The 27,670-nt window shown below is 36.8% G+C and overlaps 1 protein-coding gene across 1 annotated transcript; it reads right to left on the bottom strand.

Annotated features, from left to right (window-relative positions):
• On the bottom strand, positions 1–26,779 carry CCDC172 (coiled-coil domain containing 172; the record flags this gene model as incomplete). The annotated part of the gene is made up of 8 exons (XM_080640088.1): positions 1–36; positions 859–946; positions 11,906–12,008; positions 12,671–12,772; positions 15,958–16,123; positions 17,325–17,441; positions 26,437–26,522; positions 26,701–26,779. The coding sequence occupies 8 exons, from the start codon at positions 26,777–26,779 to the stop codon at positions 1–3; spliced, it is 777 nt and encodes a 258-aa protein (XP_080496214.1).
• Between the last annotated feature and the right edge of the window lie 891 nt (positions 26,780–27,670).

Consider the following 27,670-nt stretch of genomic DNA (forward strand, 5'->3'; position numbering starts at 1 on the left):
TTATTTATTTTCCTGAAGATCTTTCTGTGCCAATGTCTGAAAGGGAAAAATATTAATAGTTACTCAAAAGGAAAGTTAAATTCTTAATAAAGGGATTATATACAATTTCTGTAAATTTAACACCACAATAAGTCAGTGCATTTCTCAATTTTATTTTTTAAAGTTTTAATATGAAATATAAATCCTAACATAACCTACCAGAGCATTAGTAAACAAAAAACGTTTACAGAAAGTAAACATGAAATGAAATGTAATATATTGAAATAAATTTATACTTTAACATGCTTTAAAGCTAGCTATACAGGTGTCCAATTAAAATAGACCATGGCAAATACTGTGTTCGTTTCATAAACAACCAAAGAAGAAGGTTAAAAGCAATCTGAAGTGCTCCAAAACAGACTGAAAATAAATTTTCATTAACTGAATCCAAAGTTCTTGAGATCATAAAAATCTGTAATGAGAAAGTTTTAGGATCAAATATAATAAAAGTATAATTTATGCCTATCAAAAACAAAAAGCTTTTAGCATCATGATAATTAAACCCCTTTAGTGCATGAGTCCTCTAATAACAGTTTCCATCAAGGGAATGTTGTGTGGTCAAGTTTGAATTCTTTTTTAACTGAGTTTGAAATTGTACACATTCTCTTTGACTATAACTTGCTGTATGTAGCACCTCACTCTAGGAACTCAAAACACTTCACAGATTTATATCCTGATCTAGTTTTTTTGGTTATTGCTGCTTTGTTTTTGTGAACAGCAAAACACCAATTCAATGACATGTGTACATTAAAACAATTCTTACCAGTAGTAACAAGTTACTACTGGTAATCAAAAGTTAAAGAATCAATGATGGCTTACCAACTCCAAAAATTCTATTTCTGTTTGGAGAGCTTCATAAACACTTTGCATGTCCTCTTCCTTATAAAGTTCTAATTCCTTTTTAAGTCTGTTTCAAATGAAAAATTCACCCTATTAGTTCAGCAATCTTGTATGATAATTTTTTTTATTACATGAATGGTGGCAGGTCTGCAGCTCTATCGTCAGAATTTCAACTTAACACTAAAGAATTTGGAAAGGAATTTTAATTCGCTATAATTCTATAAGGACTACATAAAATTTTGTGAAAAAACTCCCGTAAATAAAATAAGGTAGACTGGCCCTAGCCGGTTTGGCTCAGCGGATAGAGCGTCAGCCTGCAGAATGAATGGTCCTGGGTTTGATTCCAGGTCAGGGCATATGCCAGGGTTGTAGGCTCGACCCCCAGTGTGGGGCGTGCAGGAGGCAGCCAATCAATGATTCTCTCTCATCATAGATGTTTCTATCTCTCTCTCCCTCTCTCTTCCTCTCTGAAATCAGTAAAATATATATGTAAAATAAGGGAGACTGAATAATAAAAAACACTTAATAATTTAGGGTAATTAAGAGAGCAACATGGTTTGGTAGGGAATCTACAGTACTGTCTGATGGCCTCTATTTTAATCGTGGCCACTACCAAGCCAAATGACCTAGGCCAGTGGTCAGCAAACTCATTAGTCAACAGAGCCAAATATCAACAGTACAACGATTTAAATTTCTTTTGAGAGCCAAATTTTTACACTTAAACTTCTTCTAACGCCACTTCTTCAAAATAGACTCGCCCAGGCCATGGTATTTTGTGGAAGAGCCACACTCAAGGGGCCAAAGAGCCGCATGTGGCTTGCGAGCCGCAGTTTGCTGACCACGGACCTTGGCTAAGTCATTTAGCCTCTTGGAACCTCACCTGAGAATTTTAAGTGCATTTAAAAACATGACCTCTAAGATTTCTTCTTGCTCTAAAATTAAACATTAACTTGATTTTACATATATATCATAAAAATATATTTTGAGTGTGAAAAAGTAGTATCAATGTTTCTTTTCCCCAATTAAGCCTTTAATCCTTTGAATATTCTGAAATTACTTTAAAAAATTATTTTATGCACATATTTAATATGAAAAATAGTGATGAAACAGTCTTCCATTTTTAGCATTATGACTAACATTCTTTCCAGAAAACAAAAAACATAAGCAAAAGCCATGAGCTGTGACTGGAGAGGCGGAGAGCCAGTCTCTAGCTGAGACTGTGCAGCTAGAAGGGAGAGGCTGCCCTGAGAACAGATACTAAGAGCAACATTGCTCTCACAAACCTAACCAAGCTGGGCCAGCCACAAGGTGAGCCCTGTCCTAACCAAGCTGGGCCAGCCACAAGGTGAGCCCTGTCCTTAAGGGGAGAGTGCCGGGGTCCTAGGCCAGTGGCACTTCCTCTAGACTAGCAGAAGCAAAGGAAAAGTCTCTCTGAAGGAAAGTCTAAGATTATTTAGGCTCATAGGCCTCCTACAGAGTAAGATCAAACAATGAGTTTCAATCAAAGATCACCAAGTACCCAAGAAGCAGGCCACTGTAAGTAAAGGTCACTAGAGACCATAAACAACAGATAGGAAGAACTACAAATCGATAAGAAAAAATAACACAATTGAAAACGGGCATACACACACACATTTACCAGATTATTCACAAAAGAAGATAACCAATGGCTAACAGAATATGAAAAGGTGCTCAACTTCATCAAGAAAATACAAAAGAAAAGCACAATGTAATGCCACCACACACCCACCAGAATAGTTCAAATGAAAAACAGGAAATAGCAAGTGTTGACGAAGACATGCATAAACTAGAATTCTCAGACACTGCTGGCACAGGTTATCATTTTCCATTCTTTTACTTTTAACCCACCTATGTCTTTATTTTTAAAGTGAGTTTCTTGTAGAAACTGTATAGTTGTGCCATACTCTTTTATCTAACATGCTGATCTCTTTGAGTTGGTGTATTTAGATCATTTACAGTTAATATAATTATTTATTTGGCTGGATTAAAAATTTTGCTAATTGTTCTCTATTTGTTCCATCTGTTCTTTTTGCTTTTTTCCTTTCTTTTTTCCTGTTTTGGATTGCTTGATTTTTTTATGATAGAATTTTATCTACTAATTGACTTGTTTGTATACATATTTTAAAATTTTTATACTGCCTTTGTTGGATTTTATAATACACATCTTCAATTTATTACTATCCACTCTCAAATATTATAGTCATACTCACAGTATAAACCTTTACAACAGTATGTTTCCAATTACTCCCTCATATTTTTTCTCATTGTTATCACATAAATTTTTCTTTTACATTTACTATAAACATATATCATATTGCTAGTATTTTTGACTTAGTAATTTATCTTTTTGAGCAATTGAAAAATAAAAAAGGCTCTTATATTTACCTTCAGTTCAACAATTTCTGATGCTTTTATTTCTTAGTATAGTTCTGAGTTTCTATCTGGTATCATATTCTTTCTTCCTGAAAAACTTATTATAGCCTTTTTTTTGTAATGTAGTCTGTTTTCAAAGAAGTCTATACACTCATATTTGTTAAAAACATCATGCTTTGCCTTCATATGTAAAATATATTTTCATTGAGAATTCTGAGTTGACAATTCTCACTTGATAGTCATTCGTTTGTCTCCGGTTCTACATGATTTCTGATGAGAAGTCTACTGTAACTCCTATCTTCATTTCTTGTATGTAATGTCTTTATGTCTTCTCTTTTTCTGCCTGCCTTCATGATTCCCTCTCTATCTGTGCTTTTCTGAGGTTTGAATACAATGTGTAAAGATGTTTGCTTTTCTAAAACGCTGCTTGGAATCCTCTGAGCTTCTTGTGTCTGCTTTAAAGTATTTCATTATTTTTATAATACACTCTGCCACGGTCTCTTAACATTATGGATGTTAGAACAGTATGGTTGAATCTCAAACGCATTACACTGAATAAAAGAAGTGAAGCAAGAGGCTATATTGTGCTAAATAAAAGAAGTCAGACCAGGCTACATACCATATTATTCAATTTATATGACATATTGGAAAAGTCAAAAGTAGGAAAAGAAAATAGATCAGAGACTGGGAGTGGACTGTGGCCCTTGATTATAAATGGGCAAATGGGGACATTTTGGGGTAATGGAAGTATACTGTTTTGATTGCGATGGTGGTTGCATAATTAAGAGTGTTTGGCAAAATTAATAGAATTGCGTATTTAAAAGGGTGAATTTTATTGTATGTAAGTTATACCTCAATAAGCCTGTTTTTAAAAAATGACAATGACAGGAATCCACATTCCTATAAAATAATGGCAACCACCTAAATAAAAACAATCTCAATTACAATGCTAAATAATGCCACCTATAAGCCATACTTACAAGCTAATTAAGAAACAGGTGATACTACAAACTTGAAATTACAATTAAGTACAGAAATAAATATGTTAATCCCGCAGAACCAAATCTGAAGTCTACACCAACGCAGAGACTGGAGCACAACCAAGTGGAAGAGGAAAAATGAAAGGGAGCGCCTGGGGGTGATATAAGACAGGTTAAATGACCCTCAAAGAGCAGGTCCTACCCTGCGTGGGAAAACACTGACAACAGGCCTGAGGCCTCACGGCTGAGAATACTGGCTTTTGTCAGATGGAAGGAAATGGGGTTTTGCTGTTGCTGTTTTTGTTTTCAATATATTTCTATTGATTTCAGAGAGAAAGGGAGAGGGGAGAGAGAGAGAGAAATATCAATGATGAGAGAGAATCATGGATCGGCTGCTTCCTGCACACCCCACACTGGGGATCGAGCCCGCAACCTAGGCATGACCAGGAATCAAACCCTGACCAGGAATCAAACCCATGACCTCTTGGTCCATAGGTCCACGCTCAACCACTGAGCAACCCTGGCTGGCTGTTGTCAGACATTTTCTATTTCCTTGGGCTTGGGAAAGAGCAGGCTTTCTTTCAAACTATCCAAGCTCTTTGCCGGCTTTTCCCAGGCGTGTGTTTATGCCCTATCCATCCATTCTCTTTCCCGGCTTTCCTGAGGCTTGTGCCCGTCCCCTGTCCGATCTTTTCCCACTTGTGCCCTCCCCTTTTATGGTCCCCATTGTGGCTCCTACTGCATATGCACTCAGTGAAAGGAAAGAGCCCTCACCGTTTTCTCCCTCCCACATTAATACCACAGAACTTGCTGGTCACACACATCACCACCATCTACCTCGCCCCCCTCAACCCGGCCCCCACCCTCATGGCTGTGGCTGTAAAGCTATCTTTCCTGCCTAGTTGAGGATGCGGGATGTTTTGCTCCATTTGGCTGAAAGATGCGGGTTACTCCCCAGGGTGACTGTTCCATCCCTTCCCTCCTCTTTTGGTAATTATCTAACTAACTGCCCGCTCTAACACTGCAACTGCCTACTCTAACGCTGCTATGCAATGCACTTAAGGCTCCATTTCAACATATTTATCTTTTCAAATAAAATGGTAGGGCTCTTTCTTCCCACCATATCACCAATACTTGCCCTTCCCCTTTCAGTTCAAATGGACTACAGGTCCTGTAAGATCTTTCCCGTCCATCAGAACTGGGTGGTGACGATGTTCGCTTTTAGTTAGTTAACAATAAGAATGAGAGACTACTGAAATTAAGGAGGGCGTTTAGAGCAAATTATAGGAAGTATTTCACTGTTCAGCACATAATCAAGCTGTAGAATTTAGAACTGCACTTAAAGATTGCTGTTGCTAGCTTTAAAAGAGGCTGATGATAATGGGCTGCATATTAATGCAGTTGCAGCAAGCCAACACTATATGATGGTAAGCAATGCATAGACAGACTGCCTATCGGAGTCAAGATGGACTTCCTTCACCTCTGCCCAATAACTGAGGGCGGTCTGCATTGGTAACTGTCACCTTTCTTGGAATCATCAATTAATGACGAGGATGGCCAACAAAGCTAGCTAGTTCTGCAAAACTTATGTTCCTTGTATTTTCAGCGTTTCCTGCAGCCTTCCCATTTTTTTCAGTGTCATATAAAATTTGTTTCTAAGTGTCATAGAACAACCTTAACTGAAAGAACATTCCTTTCCATCACAGAGCTGTATAAAAGGGCTATTTAATTAGAAAAAAGGAAAAAGCTCATCTGAAGTCTTAGTGCACTGACGCCAATGCTATTAAGGTTTAAGTGTATTCCATCACAGTCTTTTGTTTGCATCTAATAGTGATTATGCAGTATTGTCTTCTAGCTTTTTCTTTTGCTTAAAGCGTATCATATACATTTCCTCCAGTTAATTAAGCATGCCAATTAATACCATTTAAGATACATATGTAACAGGTCTAGGTGGCTACACCACAGTTGATCAGTCATGGTATAGCATTTAAATTGTCACTTTTCTTTTCCTGCCTTCAGTAACATTTCTGTGAACACTTCCGTGCTTACAGTTCCCTCTGTAGTTAGAATTATTGTCCTTAGGAGAGAGCTCATCAGTGGAATTATTGGGTCAAATGGCATAAACATTTTAAAAATGCCTATAATTTATATTCCAAGTTACATTCCAAATATATGCAATTTTATACTGCCACAACAATGTATAAATTAGCTCTGCACCACACTCATGCTAATTTCAATTATGGTCATTTAAGAATGTCTTTAAAAATTTGATAGAAGAATTATATTCAGTGGTTTTAATTCGCATTTAATTGATAAGCAGTTTAAGAGAATTATCTTATTCATCTTGGTATTTCCAGTAACTTGCACAATGCATGATACAAAGTGGGCATTTAATTCATGTCTGTTGAATAAATACATTAATAAAGAACTACTGATTTTAGTGTTTTCTTATTGATTTTATCAGTTGATTATTTGATAAACTGTTATCCCTTGTTAGTAATAATTACTATAAATTTCTCCCAGTTTATCACTCCAAGTTGATGACTTTTCTAACACATGGGATTTTAAATCTTATATGTTAAGTCTGTTAATCTTATCCTTTTTGGTTTTCTTAATTACATCAGAGGTTTAATACGTAGTCCTTTCTACTTTTCGCTAGTTTTCCTATGACCTGATGGGTTTCTTCTATATTAATTCACATAAAAATTATTTTAGTGACACTTAAACCCAACTTTAAAAAATATATAGGGCATCCTCTTTCATGTACAATTTATTTCTGAAAGTAGGTTTGAAAGTTGAATGTGTCAAAGCAGAGCTTCCATCTCCTAATTTTGCCTTCCCTCTGTCCAGGCCACCAGCAGACAGGCAGCAACCTTCATAGGTGAGCAAGGCAGCACCGGAGAGATCTGCCATCCTCTCTGCCCTCCTAAACCTGGGTTGGTTGGATTAGGCAACTCCTTTTACCACATATTTCCTATCACCTTCCCCACTCTCATATCAAAGGGGTTGTTTATAAAGGTAAACATATGAAAATTTAAAAACATGTTATTATGACATCAAAAATGCCAATGAATTTGGAAATGATTAATATTATATACGGCTCGTACAATAAACAAAATTATTTCAAAGTTTAGGGATATTTACAACATGGCACATTTAGATCAGAATATAAATTCTAAAATAATCAATTGATTCTACTGTCAAAATGTCTCTTGTATTTACATAGAAACTTTAATGCCTATAGTGTGTGGCAAGAATTCACAAAACAGGGGATCTCTATTAGCTTGAAAGCTATATAATCACTGCTGTAGAGACACTTCCGCTAGTGAATAAATAATGAAGCTTTACCAGAAAAGATGCAGTTCACAAAAATACTGAACAAAATACATAGCTAAGAATAATCCTACAATTAAATGTGAATTTTCATATTTTATAAAAGTTTAAAAAAGAGATGATATGGGTTAGAATCAGACATGTAATTATTTTTGGCCAATATTTTCCAGAAACTTTAAAACTGAGATCCTGTTACACTTGTCCACTTTGAGTTCATTCTTGGTGGCAGGGAGAACTGCAAAGTAAATGTGCATTATTTTCTCAAAGTAGCCCGGATAACCTTTCTATCACTCTGCTCAATGACGCTTGTTCTAAATAATGTTACAGAAACACTCCTCTACATGTTTAAGGATACATGAATTAAAATGTTTCTCATTATGGATATTTAGAAACCCTTGGAGATCATTCGAAGGGAGAAAAGTAACATAAATATGGCATCTCTATACATTGGCCTTAGACAATGAAGTTGATCAATACAAACTAACATGGGATAGGGCTAAGTAATAGGGCAATTTTGAGGATAGAATCAATTAATTGTTTTAAAATTTATATTCTGATGTAAATGGGCCTAGTTGTAAATATCCCTAAACTTTGAAATAATTTTGCTTATTCTACAAGCCACATATAATACCAATCACTTTCCAAATTTATTGGTATCTTTGATATCATAATAGAATTCTTTTGTACAGTTTTCATTGCAAATATGCTCTTCACAAAAACATTGTCTTCAAATGTACAGAAGAAAAGATCCCAGGCTGATGACTTTGCAGTTTCATTTCTGTAACAAACTTCCTGTTGCATTGAACAATCACAAATACTGGTTATTAAAAATGTAAAACCATTCTAGAACGAAGTTTTGTGGGTAAGGAAAATGCCTGAAATGTTTCAAGTTGTCCACGATATTTACTACTTGAAGTAAATAAAGTCATGATCTAGAACTGTATTTTAGTGACTGGTGTTGGATAATAATAAAAATAATAGGTGTTGGGCCGAAACCGGTTTGGCTCAGTGGATAGAGCGTCAGCCTGCGGACTGAAGGGTCCTGGGTTCGATTCCGGTCGGGGGCATGTACCTTGGTTGCGGGCACATCTCCAGTGGGAGGTGTGCAGGAGGCAGCTGATTGATGTCTCTCTCTCATCAATGTTTCTAGCTCTCTATCCCTCTCCCTTCCTCTCTGTAAAAAATCAATAAAATATATTTGAAAAAAAAAATAATAATAGGTGTTGGGAGTCCAATCTATCACATTCTTCTTTCCTGCTTCTCTAAGGTCGCTAACCTTCCAGAGCTGGGATTTGAAGGTTTGTATTCTTAACCTCCGTGCTTACTTGCTCTCAAGGCGCTGAGCGCTACCATTCCTGTGCTGCCTGGACCACAGGACAGAACTAGCTGGGTCGCAGTTTGACGAGCCTTTGGGAAGCTTCTTAGGAAGCCTCTGGCTGAAGTGTCGAGCAGAGCAATATTCTACAAATTAGCTGCCTTCACAACTGTTCATTATGAGCCCACACACTCCCATGTAGAATCTTTTAAATAAACAGACATTTTGGTATTTATGAAAATGGAAAGGGCCCTGGCCGGTTTGGCTCAGTGGGTAGAGCGTTGGCCTGCGAACTGAAAGGTCCCAGGTTCGATTCCGGTCAAGGGCACATGCCTGGGTTGTGGTCTCGATCCCCGTGGGGGACTTGCAGGAGGCAGCTGATCCACCATGATTCTCTCTCATCATGGATGTTTCTATCACTCTCTCCCTCTTCCTTCCTCTCTGAAATCAATAAATAAAAGAATATTTTAAAAAACCTCAAATATATTTTTTAGAAAAACCAACAAAAAGATTACCTACAGCAGAGACCATAAAACCATCGTGAGGGTAAGTACTGTTCTCTACTTCAATGGACAGCATCAAGATAGAGTTTAACAAATGACCTAAACATGGCAAATTAACTTAAAAAACACATAATAATTATAAAAGAATTCAGTAATATAGATAGAATAAAATATGTAGCAAAATTTTCTAATTGCCCAGCCAGTGTGGCTCAGTGGTTGAGTGTTAAACCGTGCACCAGGAGGTAATCAGTTCGATTCCTAGTCAGGGTAGTACATGCCAGGGTTGTAGGCTGACCCCAGTAGGGGTTGTGCAGGAGGCAGCAAATCGATATTTCTCTCTCATCGATATTTCTATCTGTCATTCCTCTCCCTTCCTCTCCCTCTAAAATCAATAAAAACATATTTTAAAAAATTTTTTTAATTACTAAAAGTAGAAACAATAAGCTCGTTGAAATGAATATTAATTTTTTATAATTGCTTCTTACCAAAGTTTAATAAAAGTATAATTATAATAACCTTAAAATAAAGCTAGTTGTTCTCTGTGGATGATTTTCCTCATATCCTTGTGTGCAGGGGACATTTGGCAATAATGTCTAGAGACACTTTTAGGCATCACAGCTGGGGGTGATGGGTGCTATTGGCATCTAGCGGGTAGAGTTCAGGGATGCTGCTGAACATCTGACACTACGTAGGACAGTTCCCCACCACAAAGAACAACCTGGCCCCAGACGTCAGCATTGCCAAGTTTGAGAAATCCTCCTATAAAAATAACAGCCATATCAGTTAGTAGCTAAACCTGAAAATTTAAGAAAAAGACTACTATTACAAAATTCAGTGTACATTTGAACAAAAGGATGAAAAAGACTATTCTCTTCCAAAATTTAGGGAGAAAAACAACTGAACTTTAATGAGGGCCTTCATGATAAAGTTACATAAATGTCACATCATTGCTTGCCATCATTAGCATCTTGTTATACATTAATTTATAGGACTGAAGGCCCTCCTTCCTAAAAATTTTACACTCAGTACTTTGACTCTGCTCTCCACACTCAAAATAACTTTTACAGACTATACCAGCAGGGAAACTAAGTTATGCATATCAAAGAGTTTAAAGCAGGAACTGATAAATATTGGCATTTCATGTAATAACTCCGAAGAACGGCCTAGGTCAGTGGTCGGCAAACTCATTAGTCAACAGAGCCAAATATCAACAGTACAACGATTGAAATTTCTTTGGAGAGCCGAAAACCGACTTCTGCGCATGGGCCACGAAGTTTCAATCGCACTGTACGTGCGCGCCCGCACATGGTATTTTGTGGAAGAGCCACAATCAAGGGGCCAAAGAGCCGCATGTGGCTCGCGAGCCGCAGTTTGCCGACCACTGGTATATGGACCAATGCTCCTTTCTTCCCAAAGTCCCTCTTTGGGTAGTCAGTGAGGGAAAGCATGCTCTAACAGACTCTGAGTGGTTAAGTTTAACCCAGGGCACAGTTTTATGATGAGTGATAGACCCACCGGACTGGAGGTCCTATCAGAAGCCCTCACACTACTAGCTATGATACCAGTGGGCATTACCATTTTTAAAAGTGTAAAAAAATCAGTGATCAGATTGTCATTACAGAAACTCATTCTGTATCACATCTATCACCCAGGAGATTGATATTTCATGCTTACAAAACTTAACATAAAATTAAATTGCAAATATTTTCTCATAATCTACTAAAATTATGGCCTAAGGCGATACACTACTAATATAAAGCATTTGTTCGGCTCCAGTGGACACATTTTCTATATGATTTATGTGAAAGAGGGCTTCACTTGCTTCTTCAGAGATTCAATAATGAGGTTTCTGTGGTGATTCTAAGCCTGGTTGAGTCTAGAAAGTATAGGAACTTCTCTAAATTAAACCAGCAAATATAACACTGAATTATTAATAAAGAACAGTCAAATTAATAAACTGAGTTTTCTTTTTCCTCCTTGTGTATATGACTATTTCATTTTAAACATCAGCCACTCTTTCATTATCCAAACACATAAAAAGCAACTGAATATTCCATACAGAAAATACAGCTTCATTCTTTAGGCACAAAACCAGAGCAACAAATTCCAAGTAAAATAGTAGATGGTGACTCCCCTCCCCACTGAAAACTAGAAAGATAAAAAATAATTCCAATCATTTCTAAAAGAAAAGTCAGGGATAAAAGAGAGTTGTGGGACCAATGCTTTGTCTTAATCCATTAGGATGTGAATACACTGAGCACAGGAGGTATAAGAAAAGATAAAATTGATTCCAGCATTATCAACCCACTGCATCATGAAACTTATATGTAGCACTTTCTAGCCAGTGATGTGCTTGCTTATTACCATGTTTCAGAATACACGGAGAAAAAATGATGTCTTTATCTGAAACTGTAAAAATCTATGCAGTTAGCTTTGTGCTGAAATCTGACAACTTGAAAAATTACCAGATTTTATACCAAAGTGAAATGGGCAATTCTTACCTTAAGCATTCAGCATCATTTTGAGGCTTTTCACTGATTTTTATTTTTTCTGCCTCTAGGCATTTGGTAGTACAAATGGCTTCATTCTTTTTCTCTTCAAAAACTAAACAATTAAGAAAATTCTTAGTCTTTTAAAAATTAAACAAAGTTTATCTGTACTCATTCATAAGAACAATCCTAATTTTTGCTGCTCATATAAAATGTATGTACTAATGATTTTTATCTTTCTACTTTAATATAGCAATTAAAGGCACAAAACTGGTCTTAACAAAATCTGAGACATTAAAAGTATCTGCTAAACATCTTACGTTACGAGGACAGTTCCCCACCACAAAGGACATCCTGGCCCCAAATGTCAGCACTGCTGAGTCTGAGAAACCTCTGGTGGCTCAGTTGGTTGGACCCTTGTCCTATACACCAAAAGGCTGTGGGTTCTAGTCCCAGTCAGGGCGCATGCCTAGGTTGCAGAGTTGATCCCTGGTGATGTCTGTGGGAGGCAATTGATTAATATTTCTCTCTCACATCAATGTTTCTCTCTCTCTCTCTCTCTCTCTCTCTCTCCCCCTCCCTCCCTCCCTCCCTCAAAAACTATTACAAAAATTAGATCTAACACTGATTAATTCAGTGTTTTACCTATTTCTTTCTGTATACCAATAATAGCACTATATCCCAATAGGTTGATACATTTTGAAAGAATAATATGACCCTATCTTTTGTATATGAATATACTCATTGGCAAAATAAACGAACACCCAGAGGTATGACCTTTAAGATTTCTCTGCAGAGTAAATAGTTCCTGCATTAATTCACTCTTTTGTTTTTGAAGTTCGTTTAACTGGCCACTGTCATGTTCCATTGACTGCATTTCTAGAAACAAGTAAGCAAAAAACATTATTTTAATTACTTGGGCTTTGCCGTAAATGTTAGCACTTCTTAACTTTTTCTGCTATAGTAAAAAGTTAAGCAGCATATCGTCAGCTTTAACCCTGGACTGGCTTCCTTGGCCACCTGTGAACTATTTCTAACAAACTGACCAGGATTCTTTTAAGCTCCAACTGGATACAAATGAATGTTAGTTGATGGTTAGACTACTAACAGAAAATTCAAAATAATGGAATATCACTAAGTAAAACAAATTTACCAATGAGACAAAAAGAACACTCCATCCTTCATAGCTAAAGCATATTTAGAGTGACTTTACATAGTATTCAGCACATGGCTACAAGGTTCCACAATACTGCTAATATTGTTTCTTCTACCTGGAATGCCTTCCTCCCTTTATTCCCACAGCAAACTCTTCTATATTTAAATTTTTATCACAAAAGGGTGTTGAACCTTGTCAAATGCTTTCTCTGTGGCTTTGATTACTGTTATATCTTTCACTTACCTCTTGATTATATCCATGTCTCCGACTTTACTTATAATATTTACAAGAGCAATTTTAAAGTCTTTCTTTGCTTACTGCATCCTCTCTGTCATTTATGTGCATGTTTCAATTAACCTAATTTCCTCCTTGCTATGAGTTACAATTTGCTACTGCTCCAAATGTCTAATGATTTTTTATTGGATACAAGACACTGTTTACTATTTTGTTAACTGTTTGAATTTTGCTGTCTTCCCCTAAACCGTGTTGATATTTGTTATTTGGTAGGTGGTTAAATAACTTATGGATCAGGTTCAAACCCTGTTTTGAAGATTTTTTTAACAGTGGGTCTAGAATAGCCTTAAACCTAAGGCTAATTTAATCCTACTATGAAGGCAGGACTCCAGCTTAGTGAGAACTTACTATTCTGACAGATTGGAACATGAATGACTGTTTTTCCTTATAGGAAAGCACACTGCGGTATCTCCAATGCCTATAACAGTGCCTGATACACAAAAAAGTACCAAAAAATAAATCTTTACTGAATGTATATACTAGGCACATTTTAGAAATACACTGGTAAGTGAAACAGACATAATTCCTGTCCTTGTGGAAGTTTACACCTTTGTAGGGGAGATAGTTATGAACCAAGTATGTAAGTAATTATAATGCTCTGAAAAAAAAAAATAGCATAGAGACCATGAGAGAATAGAATCAGAGGAACTGACCTAATAGGGGATGGAGGGGGTCTGTGTCAGAGATGATTTCCTCTGGCGGTAACATCTGAGCTGAGATCAGAAGAATGACTGAATTGAGTAGAAAAGAATAAGAAGAATATTCCAATAAAGCGTATTCAAAGGTCCTGAGGCAGGAGGAAGCGCAGCACAATCTAGGGAACAGCAGAGGTCAGTGTGCCTTCAGCACAGAAAGCAAAGGCCACTGGGTGAGGCTGGAAGGAGGGAGGCAGGAGGTTGGGCAGGGATGGCAAACAAGCTGAGGTACTTGGTTTGCTATGTTTACCATGATATTTTTAAACAGAATATAAATAAATTAAGAGGTTCATTATAATAGGCCAGTAGTAGTATAATAATTTCTTTTAGAAAATATATGGGTGTTAATGTGTTGGCACTCTCAAGGAGTGAGAACAGAATCTAACTCTGGGATTAAAAAATAAGTCAAGGAAGATGTCTGGCAGTGGAAAAACACTCTGAGAAGTGGAAAGTAATAAAGCAGCTATGGAGTTTGAAGATGAGGATTATTCAAAACCCAGAAAACTGGATGACTGAACATAGTTACGGGCTGAAAGCTCCACGGAAAAGGTCAGAGGGGGAAGCCAAGGGAAGAAGAAGAGACAGGAGAAAAATCAAGTGTCAGGATATAACAGATGTGGGGGTACGGATTAGAGGAGGGGAAGACGGAGCAAACCCCGGCGGGAAGGAAGACAAATGGAAACTAAAACTGCTCTGGGAAGAAACTGGCTCTCATATCTGCTTAAAATTTGAACAATAGGAAGGAGAGAAAAAAGCATCAGAGACATTTCACCAGTGAGTTGTTTCAAACCTTGAAGGCACGGATCATTTTAGTATTTACATTTTTCCAGCTAGAGAAAAAAGGAAGCATTTATATTCTTTCAGTTGACTCAACATAACGCTCACACAAAGATTAATCTCACTTATAAGAATTGGTGCAAAAACCTTAAAAAATATTATCAAACAGAATTCAGAAGTACATTCGATGACTAAGAGACCACAACTAAGTAAGGTTAATAATAGGATATTTATTAATAAAATTCACATATTAATAGATTAAAGAGGGGTGGAGGAGGAGGGAGGGAAGGAAGATAAGAGAGAGGGCGAAGAAGAATCCTCACAACAGCCTTGTTAGGGTCATTATTATAATCCCCTATCCATAAAGAGAGGAAACCGAGACAAAGAAAAGTCAAACATCTTGACCAAGATCACGATCAATTAAGTGGTGAAATTATGATTTAAATTCAATCAGCATAACTTTAGCATTTATAATCTTCAGGATGGTGGTTCTTATATGGCATATGCCTAGTAAATATTACCTATAGTAATAAAAATTGGCATATGCAAAGCACAACAATAAAACATTCATAACAATAGCTCTAAGTCAATAACAATGTTAAATGTGTTTACTATTCTTCATTGACTAAATTCATCCAACAGTACATTTTAGAACAACTTCCATGAAAAACTCATTTTCCATTTAATATCATTTGTACTTTCATTCTCCACTTCCTCAACCGCCACTCTGATACTGCTCATGACATCTTCCGATTGTCAAATTAACTTCGTATTTTGATTCACACTCATTTGCAAACAACTTTTTTTCTTTTTTGCTTTCATTTCCAAAATATTACTGTCTACTAGTTCTCCTCTTTAACTACTCTAATTCTTTTTCTACTCCTTTCCTTAAATTCTCTGCTTTCCTAGTTTCTAGCTTTGGCCTTTGCTCCTCCTCTAGGCCCCCTCCGCATGTTCGCTCTGCATGATGTCACCAACTCCTCTGGATTCAGTCCCAGACCTAATACTCTGGCTCTGCTCTCTCTTATCAGCCTCACAACCAAATTTCTACCTGCTTTCTGGGCATCTCCACCTAAAAATATCTGAAGCCAAGCTCAGTTTCATTAATGTCAGATAAATGAGGTAATATTATATAGTCATACCCTTTTTCAAAATGTTCGCCTGGTTTTCTAAGTCAGATATTTCAATCTTGACATTTTCTTTCATCAAAAGCTCTCTTTTCTTTGTTATTTCATATTCATTATTGAAGTCCGTAATTTCCTTAATAAATTTTTCCTCCTCCTCTATCACTTTTTTCTTAGTAGCCTCCTGAGAAGCAGAAACAAAAGATCAAATACAAGAATTAATTGCAAAAATATTTTTATTTTGTGATTTAAAATGCAATCATTTGAAGTTATTAACAACAAAATATAACATTATACTTCTCGGTATTGTCACAAAAATGCTTTACTTCTCTGGTGATGTTCATAAAAAGCTAAAGCTATTATGTAATAACAGCCAACTATTTTCACATGAAAGACTTATTTGTAATGTTTTGGGAAAATTATTAATGTAAAAACTCTACCACTCATCATTATATATGTGTTTGTTTCTATATTAAAATTATAATCATATGTTCCATTTTGTCACTGCACTATAAATTTGGTAGTAAAATAATTAAATGACCAAACTTGAAAATAAAAATCTATATGCAAAGAAATTACTGCCTTATAAAAAACAGAGAAACAAACGAGGAAATCCAAGGAAACCTTTTAAAATGTATACAATGAAAGCAAAATTATATATTCATTTCTAATTCAGCTCTAAATAATAGTTTACATTTTTATGAATTATCAACATGCAGTAGAAATAAGAATTTCCAAAAACTTTGGACAATGTTAGAACCTAAACTTTTGATACAGCTAGAAGCCAAACATTACTACATTTTTCTATTTTTTTTTTCTAGGAAATGTCAACTGATTATGACCTACATTTGGAAACTGGCCATGCCATTCATAAACCACCAGTCGTTAATTCTGTTGACTTTAGATATATATTTTTAATATTTTATAATGTATTTTCTTTGAAATGTCAATTAATTACAAGTTATGTTCCTTAACTGCCCCTGTCATTTAAAACTGCTGTGTCTGTTGGCTCTGACTTATGATAAAAAGATAAACAAAATCCATCTTTTCACCCACATCCATAAATATGCCTACAGTGCAAACGTCTCTGCTTTTCAGAAGCCTTAAAACCAATGTTTAGAAGCCTGAGCAATTCAAATCAGTTTCACTGTTTCTTTCATGCTATTATAATTACAAATAATTTGCATATTGTATCCTTGCCAATAAATACCCTTTCAAACTATATTACTCTACCAACTGTTTTTAAATAGCACTTGATTCTTTTCTGAATCTGACAGGACTATCTGCCAATGTGCATGTGGGTAATTTCCTAAAAGTACACCGAAGTGTATTCAATACTTTAGACAGTTAGTGAAACAGATTTCTCTAAATGGCCGGAGACTTACAAAGGTTTGGAGAAGCATACTCCTTTGGTTGATAATTTCACTGCACTGTCTTTCTAAGGCATTTTCATGAGTTTTCAAAAGCTGTAAGAGGGAGGATTTTTCACAAAACTGCTGAACCTTAAAAGTAAAATAAAAAATCAGGAATCCAAATGAACCAATTATACATTTTAGGGTACCTTAGTTAATAGAACAGCTCTGTATAGTATAAAACATGTTCTGTACTATCTTCAAATACAAATTATAATTCACATAAACACCTTACTTAATATGCACTATCTTATAGTATTTCATAAGTGCTTTATAATTATGGTATTTGTAATCTCTTCCCCCAATAAAACTATAGGCTCCTCAAGGGCAGATCATCTGTTTTCTTTTTCCTTTCCAATATCTAGTGCATTTCTTCACTTAGGCACTAAAGGTTTTTGACTGCACACATGGAAATCTGCTTCAAGACAGCCTTAAAAAGAGAACAAGTTTCTGTTCTCATCACTCATAAGGAAGATATGGATGAATAAATCATAGCTATGATATGACTAATAAAATAATGAGATAAAAGCTACAAACCATAAGCAAAAACTGAATCCCATGACAATAGTTATATATTAAATAAAACATAAATTTGCTAAAATCCTCAAGTGGGTTTTGAGAACTTATTTTTTATTTTAGTGCCTTAATTGATTCCAACTAGCAAGAGATATAGTAAACATTAATGTTAGATATGTAACTTATTTTATTTGGGTCATAAAAAAATAGCATCTCTTGAGACCATGTATGTTGAAATAAAAGTCAGAAGGCTGTGATATATAAAAGCTAAAAACGATGCTGGGCTGGAAATGCCCTTTCTATGTTCAGTACTGGTCCTCCCTCATAAGAAAGTATCATTCCTAGTTTGGGGCTATTCCTATCTCCACAGAAAAATAAATAAATAAATTTAAATTACAGAAAGCAAGATTTATGTTAGCTATAACGCAGGCTGTGAGAGACAGGCTATGAAATCTCTGCCCTAGAAGATATTGAATAGCAAAGAACTTAGAAAGAGTCCAGTCCAGAGGCAATGGGTGGGCCTAAAAGACATTGCAATGATGTGGCTCAAAAGTCCTACAAATATTGGCATTTTAAAAAATAGCCCAAATTAAACAGAAGATGTGATCTCACACATATGTTACCATAGCACATCTGCCCACACCTTCAGTACCTGGTGCTGTTCTCATCAACTCTGACTTAAGACATCAATAGAGCAGTGGTTGCCAATGTGGGGCACAGGCACACAGGGGGGCAATTTGATTTTTAAGGGGGGAGGGCTATTCGAGAATGAGTTACTAACAGTGAATTTTTTGCACTTCTTATGGTTCTAGGGGCCTCGTATACAGTATATCAATATACTGTGTATTGTGACATATTTATGCATTTCAGCTCTCTATTATATGTTTTGAAACTTTATTTGCTATTTTTTCATATCACTTCATATTATTATTATTATTATTATTATTATTATTATTATTTAAACAATTCCTTAGTGATTTCTTCCTCAGGACTTCAACTGTCCTTTCGTTCTTTTATTTTTCCCTTTCATGGATGCCATATTCTTTGGAAGCTTGTGTCGACCAAGTTAATAGCCTTTTAGGCTTCCTCCACATGAATAGGAGTTCACTTTTTGAATAATAAGAATTATATGTAATGAAGGGGGTGTCCATCAGGATTTTAGAGATGCTTAGGTGGGGCATGGCCAAAAAAAGGTTGTGAGCCACTGCAATAGAGGAAGATTAGAGAGGTGAATTTTATAAGACCAAAGGAAATCAGAGAGTACTTTTAAAACTGGGGGAAGTGAGAATGGGGCAGTTAGTATTTCACTGTCGGAGAATACAGATTAGAAACATCTGTTCAGATCTATACAATCATATAGAAATTGGTAACAATGGCAAACAAGAGTCTGATCATGAATTCCATCACGTTTATTGAGAATAAAAAAATACTTCAAAGCTATACTCCTTTGGTTTATAATTTCACTGCACTGTCTTTCTAAGGCATTTTATTATATTATTATATAAATGCAAATAAAATGAGTTCCAGAGAAGTCAAATACCTTAACAAAGGTTACATAATTAATTAGGAGCAAGCCCAGGACTAAAATAGAGGTCTTCTGACTTCCTTTCTTGTAAATCATGTTAACATGGAGATATTAGAACTATTTCAAAGTAATAAATACTTCTGGGACCAGAAAGGGACTTCAGTCTCTGATAACAGTGTAAATTGAAAGAATATAAGTTTAAGAAAAGTAATTATCAAAGAGTAGGTCCATCCCAGTTTGTTAAGAGAAGGTTACTGGCAGTATATGTCTAACTCTCCAAGTTGCTATTATGGATGGTAACCATGAATGCCCACAAAAATGCTTTGAGACCAAATATTGGGCTGGATAAATTTTAGTTTAATCCAATAAGGTATTTCATATATCAAGCCTGTTAGAATCCAAATTCTTGAATCCTGATTCTGTTTCTGCCATTGATCTGTTGTAAATGATCTGTGTTGAAACACAAAAGTTGACAAAATACTGGTTATCAAACTAAGAAATTTCACAATAAGACTTAAGCAAATTTTTATTCAAGTTCAGAAATTAAGGTGTTCTGTTCCAGCTATCACCAACTAAAACCTAAATCACCACTAAGCTGACACTCACTTTCTAAAAAAGGAAAATAAATAATATTAAAGAAAGCTAATAGCATTGAATTAGAATATTTTATCATAACCTGAAAAATAAAACCTATATACTCAAAACTGAAAAGTAGACAGTTGTTCAAAAGAATAAGAAGAAGGATATATCTATAATACCCCTTTCTCTAAAATCCTATGTGAATTATCCATTTTGAGGTCTTTTCTACCTCTTTTTTATTATTAATCAGTCTACTCATCTTCATCCCCTTTCTGTCTTATACTAACCTGTCTTTATCCTTTACTTCTACATTTTCCTCTTTTAATCAACCTAAAAAAATCCCAGACAATAAATAACTATGGAAAAATTACAGCAACATTCATTTTAGAACAGCATAATAGAGACAGAGGCACGGGTTTGGGAAAGCTCAATCAGAAATGTCAGAAAGAATAGATGCCTACATATGCTGACTACATGTTGAGGACAGCAATTCAGTTAGGGCTGCAGACCACATGGGGTCTAATATTATTAATAGAGAGCCTACATATTTTATTGGAATAAAGGGACAAAAACTTGGATCTCTACCAAGTATAAGTTAGTAACTTCTTAAGGACTGAAATAGCTTTTCATGGCCACTTATTTGCAGAATGGGTTTCTCGTTTTTTGTTCGTTTGTTTGTTTCTGTTATCACAACTAATTTCTTTAATTATTCTTGTGTTTGAAAACCAGATTGACTGATATGTAAAATTTAGGTAAATATTCCTGAACATATTGATAGGATTGCAAGATGAGGTAGGTCATTTCACAGAATACATTATCCTCAGAAAACTCTACCTTTCTTTTGTTGCAACAGTGATGGGTGGAGATCAGAATTGGGAAGATAGTGGAAGAGATGTGAAATCATGACTTCAATATTGTTGAAGTTACTGACTCTACTTCCTAAGTTACGCAGGGACCCCAAGGGGCTACGAACAATAAAGAGAAAAGGGTGGAAGCCCTCGCAGCGGTAACACAAATTTCTTTCTCATCGCTCTCTTTTCTATGACTACAAATGAAGGAAAGTATTTGCATGCAGCTTTAAAGTTACATTCTAGAATGAAATAGCCAAGCTTTGTCAGAAAATATTGCTATTACAGAAAATTTTCATTTATAGCAGTGCCAACACTGGTTAATTCTGCTTTTCTCAGCAAAAAAGATATATTTTTTTCCTTTCCCTATTTTATTCCTCCTGGGATATTTGATTTTCAACAGAGCTTACAGTTTTCCCACTGAGCTGACTTATCTGGCCAACTAGGTCAGTTTTAGCATAGCCATGACCGGTGACTCTTCTTCACTCTTGCTGCCTGGGTGCCGTTAGGTATTTTTCTACTATAAAAACTTGAAAATCGAAAGTGACTGAGGTTTTAAATTAATGCTTGTGTCCAAGTAAGTAAAGCACAGAGCTACTCTTTGTTGTGGTTACTGTTGTTTAAAATAATCTCGGACTTGTACGCATGCATATAAGCATAACCAATGGATACAAGACACTGAGGGGGGGCAGGTGAAGGCATGTACTAGGGGGTGGGGAGGCCGGGGGGAGGTCAATGAGAAAAAAAAAAGGAGACATATGTACTACTATTTGTAATACTTCAAACAATAAAAAAATAAATAAAATAAAATATAAAAATAAAATAAAATAATCTCAGCCTTTAGAAAGTAACATTTTGCTGATTAAAAGCTCTGCAATGATATAGCAGGCAACTTTACATAAGAAAACAGAGAGAACTATGCAGATTTCATATATGTAAGATCATTGCAATTGGGGAAAAATGTGTTTGTTATCACTAAAACAAAAGACATTTTAAACACTAGAGTACATCAATGAATATTTTATCAACAGCAGATATTAAGGTTTTTTTAAAAGTTAGATCTATTTTTTATAAATACGTTTCTTCACCACAGATGCAATGCCTAAGGTGTAACTCACTATGCCACAGTAATCCTAATATAGTAAGGGAAGTTCAATATTAGCAATAGCAGTCCTTACTCCTTATCCCCTTGTCCAATCTTATCTTCAACCAGTCTCCTCATCGCTCCTCTCCAGCCACACTGTTCTTGTGATCCCTAGACCATACAGGAATACTGCCCCCCCAGGGCCTTCGCACTGGCTGCTCTCTGCCTGGAAATCCCTTTTCCCAGCCTCTTGGTGGCTGGTTCCTTTCCTTCAGTCCAGTCTTCGCTCATCTGTCACCTTTTCATTGAGGATTATCAGGATTCCTAAGACCACTGATACTTAAGTTTGTCCTGGAAGTTCTTGTTAATGTGATATGGCAAGAAAAAAGAATAAGTACAATTATCCAAAGAGCTGACACACAATTCTCTCTCTTGTTTGTTTTGGCAAATGTCATTATTATATACCTAATAAATTTAACAGAATCTACCGAGAAACTGTTAAAAATAACAAAATAAACAACAAAAACTAAGGACTGTATCTTTTCTAGTTACCAACAATAGATAAAAGCATGAAAAAGATCCCATTCACAACAGCAAAAACAAAATAAATAAACCACAAAAGCTTAACAAGAAATAGAGGTGACGAGGAGCTCATGATAAAGAGAAAATACCATTTTAGAGTAACAATCTGATCTATTTCCTACTGTGGTGGTCACATATTTCACATTCCTTCCTCTTCTCTATCTTCTCATGGCTATGAATATTGAAGCAAATTAAGACAATAAAAATTCATTCCCATCTTTTGACATGTGGGTTTTCTTTCTCATATAACTGTACATTGCCTATCATTTACAGGAGAAATGAACTACATTTAAAGCAATGTAACTAGTCTGAATCAAAGAAGCTGAGGTAGGCAGCCTTTCAACTTATCTGAAATATTATTCAGGCAAAACAACTCATAAGACCTCATAAGAACCAAGGGTTATGTGAGAAATTCTTTCCAGCAACGTGAAGATCACAGGCACAGCTATACGTACCCAGTTTGCCCTTGACCTCTTCATTCATCTTTTCTGAACCCATGTGGTATTCCAAAGTCCATTGCCAATCTAAATCCACCCTTGTCAAAATAACCCTCATTCTCCAAAAATGACTCTTCCCTTTTCCTCATATAAAACTCCCACTCCCAGAGAACTGCTGATTAAGCAAAGAATAATAAAGCAAAAGTATTATTTTGGGTTTTTTTAAATTTATCTTTATTGTTGAAAGTATTACACAGGTCCCCTTTCTTTCCCCGTTGACCCCCTCCACTCCACACCTGCCTCTCCCAGGCCTTCACCACACTACTGTGTCCATGGGCTATGCCAGTGGTTGGCAAACTCATTAGTCAACAGAGCGGCAAACCGCACGAGCCGCATGTGGCTCGCAAGCCGCAGTTTGCCGACCACTGGGCTATGCAATATGCATATAAATTCCCCAGGTAATGTCTCCTGCTCCACCCCTGAATGATGCTTCTTAAGCTGAAAGACTCTTATTAGGGAGATACTTTTAAATAAGGTGACTTCTATGTTATTTGACAACTCAGGAGGTAATATCTAACCTTACCTATCATTACAGCTTCCTATTCTGTCACGATATAAAACAATAGAAAGCTTACTGTAGTGATTTTTCAAGTACTGCTTTTAACAGAACAATAAAATGCCACCGATTCCTTAAAATATACAATTTCTCTTCATAATAAGAAAATGTGGCATATGCGCAAGAAAAGATCATACCTCAGTCAAGTACTAGCATACTGCAAGAATACTAGAAATTGGATTGGAGAACATTAAATAACATTAAATGTAAGCAGGATATAAAGTTTTCTTTGATTAAATTTAAATAATAAACATCTCAATTATAAAACTCCATTTCAATAGTATAAATGATAATAATTTGTGATTTTGCTCTTTCCCTAATTAGATAATAGAGTACTAATGGATATGACATTGCCTGCTGCTCTGAGAAGGCTCTTAACTTTTATCAATTAAAGAAAAGGAATGTGTACATTTTTAAGTAAGGCAGTAAAAGAAGGCACCTTGAGTTACTTGTTTATTTCAATATAATTTTACTTTAAAAATTCATAACATTTAAAAAATATATGTTTTTATTGATTTCAGAGAAAGGAAGGGAGAAGAAAGAGAGAGAGAAACATCAATGATGAGAGAGAATCATTGATCAGCTGCCTTATACACAATCAAGCCTGTAACCCAAGCATGTGCCCCGACCGGGTCGAACCATGACCTCTTGTTTTATAGGTCGACGTTCAAACACTGAGCCACACCGGCCAGGCTAAGAGTTCATGATATTTTATTATTGTTAAGATGTCTACTGCATTAAGTTAAAATTGAGCAAAGAAAAAACATAGACAAAATCACTTCTGACTTTCCTCCATTTACTTCCGTTTCAGAATGTATCGTGCTATGATAGGTTTGATATACTATATACTTCTAAAGATTGACGATACACTATTTTAACAATACGCTATTTTTTAAAACATAACCAATTCTTAAAGGTGCTTAAAAGAAACTACAAATATTTTGAGATTCCTTAATTTTGATTTGCTCTGTTGTCAGTGCTAGAAAACCTCTCCAAAACTCTAGGTATACTGACAAGCATCAGTGCAAATCCAGGGCCCGCTCTTGTCTTCCTGTTTGCTATTACCAATCCGCACCAGGCATACCATGGCCGTCCAATTCGCAACGTACTCACTACGTATAATATCAGACTTTTGCAACCACATATTTTAAAGAATTCACTGAGCCCTGAAAGGCAAATGCTATCATTCAAGTTCTAATTACATGCTACCTGGGTTTTACAGAACAAAAGAAAAGTGAATATTGTACTTCCTAAATACATTTTTTGACCACGAGCAACTTCTAAAATAAAAGCTCAAAATATGTTCTGAATGTATCACTGTACAAATAACTCAAGCACTGGCCTATTCAAATTATGTTCTAGTTTCTCTTTATGCTGCTTCTACTTGATAAATTGATCAATAAATGCCAAGTCAAATATGTAAGTAAATATATTTTCATTGTTATTGGCAGACATATAATTAACTCTGCGAATAAAAGAAACAAGAAATCAATTTATGATTACTTCTACAGTTCTTCCCATTAGTCATTTACATTGTAATTGTGCTCCCACTTTTAAAACCTTCATGCACACATATATACACACATACCATTTTGACGGTATTATAAATCAAATTATTTAAATTACAAATTACTATTATATGAACTGTGACCCTCATATGTTAATTTTATTAGTAGGCTACAATTGTATTAGTACCCACATATATGAGCTCATTAAAAAGCAATGCACATTTATGAGGCTATATTAATTAGTAATTTCAGCAAATGTTTCAACAATGTTAGGGATTTGCTCTCTCTTATCTCAAGTATAAGTACTTGAGTCATCACTTTTTATGTATGTGTATATATCAATAAGCTACATTTCCATTTTCCAGCAAAACAGCCTGCTAACAAAGAGTAACCCTAATTTTTTTCAAAGAAAAATTCAGAGTAAAACTTTTTTTTTTTTAACATTTGATTTGCTATCTGTCAGGTCAATATCTTCATGAATCCTGGAAAAATACATTTTGTATAAAAACTTACACAAGTGACCTTTTAAAAATACTGTCCTAAACTAGATGCAAAAGCTCCAGATACATTATTATATATGAAAAAACAAATTTAGGATGAGTTCAAGAAATCTGTTTTAATAAAATACGCTGTTGGACTTCCATATGGCAGTTTGTGTTTAAGTTATATGCCACGGACAAGCCATTTAACCTCTTGGTTTCCTCCCCTAGAAAGAGGGATTAAGGGTGGATGGTACCATCACAGGATTCCGCCAGGATTAATGGAGTAAATGCAGGTATAGGAAGTACTCAGTAAGTGCCAGCTATGCATTACCTAACTGTGTATGTTCTGCCTATCACTTCTAATAGCTTCTAGTTACCAGTCCTGAAAGTATCTTCATTCTTTTTAAAGAAAAAGAAAGATACATCATGACATTGTTAATGCTTTGCCCGATCCCTCAGTTTTCAGCACTGCTATTACCAGCTGGTTTATCCGCTAAAGTCATTCAGAACTTTAAATATTCCCAGGCCGCCGAAACCGGTTTGGCTCAGTGGATAGAGCGTCAGCCTGCGGACTGAAGGGTCCCAGGTTCGATTCCGGTCAAGGGCATGTACCTTGGTTGCGGGCACATCCCCAGTAGGAGGTGTGCAGGAGGCGGCTGATCCATGTTTCTCTTTCATCGATGTCTCTAACTCTCCATCCCTCTCCCTTCCTCTCTGTAAAAAATCAATAAAATATATTTAAAAAAATAAATAAATAAATGTTCCCAGGCAACGTGGAACTAGCTAACCAGACTACTAGCCTGCCTCCTCCTGGAAGGGCAACTAGTTAAATAGGAAAATTACCTCTCAGAAAGTCAAGTTAAAACACCTTTTCAAGTGATAAATGAGCATGCGCTCCATGCCCATACCTTAGATTCCAACTTGATTTTCTCTTCATTCAGCTCCTGGGTCGCTGTCCTCATTTTGTCACGGCATCTGCTGATTTCCGACCTGACTGTCAGGCAAAGCAAAACCCGTTCAAAGGCGCCGCTCAGCCGCACTCCCCTCCCCTCCCCGTGGCAGGCAGACCCCTCTAACTGCTCTGACCACTGCTCGGGGGGGACCTCCTCCCGCCCGAACCCCCGGCTGGAGACGACAGAGGCCCCACGCCACCCACCCGGTGCCCCGCGGACCTTCTCGCAGCAGGCGGCGGCTCTCCTGGGCCCGGTGCTCGGAGGAGAGGATGTGCTGAAACAAGGATTCTAGGCTCATCTCGCCCGGCTCCGGGATCCTGGTGTTGCCCTTAAATACTCCTTAAATATTTTATAACCGCGTCTGAGGATCCTGGAAAGCACAACCGAGAAGGATTATTCGAGGGCTAACTCCATCTGGGCCTCGGCCGCGGGTCCCCCGCCCGCACCAATGACCAGGCCGCGCAGGACGGACCGGACAGGGTCCCAGGGTCCCAGGGTCCCGCGCCAGGCCTTGTTCCCTTGGTTCCCATCCACAAGCCCGGTTTCCCCTCCTTCCGCCCTCGTCCCACCGTGACAAGGGCCTCAAACTCGCCTCTTCCCGGCTTCCCAGCTGCGGGGCTCCCCGGCCCAGGCCCTGCTTCCCCGGCGTCCGCGCAGCAGCCCTTCCTGTCCTCAGCCTGCACCTCCCAGCCCCGGTTTTTTTGTTTGTTTGTTTGTTTTATATTTTAATATATTTTTATTGATTTCAGAGAGGAAGGGAGAGTGAGAGAGAGAGACAAAAACATGAATGATGAGAGAGAATCATGGACCGGCTGCCTCCTGCACGCCCCACACTGGGAATGGAGCCCGCAACCCAGGCATCTGCCCTTGACGAGAATCCAACCGTGACCTCCTGGTTCATAGGTCAAAGCTCACCCACTGAGCCGCAGCGCTGGGTCAGCCCTTCTCTTTGGAGAGAAAAGGTCCTCAAAGTGCTCGGTTGCTCAGAGACCATGGACCAGCTAAGGATCCCGCAGCTGGAGACGGTGAAGGCCGTGACCCCAGGCGGGAGGGAAACTACGGCGGCTCCTCTGGGCCATTCCGCGTTCGGTTATTTCGCGGTGACCACGTGGCCCCGAAGGCCTTGGGCCTGACTTGGAATCGGCGGGATCTATCTCCAACGCCCAGTGTTGTATAAAGTGCAAAGTGC

Source organism: Plecotus auritus (assembly GCF_963455305.1).
Source record: "Plecotus auritus genome assembly, chromosome: 9".
Classification (NCBI taxonomy): Eukaryota; Metazoa; Chordata; class Mammalia; order Chiroptera; family Vespertilionidae; genus Plecotus; species Plecotus auritus.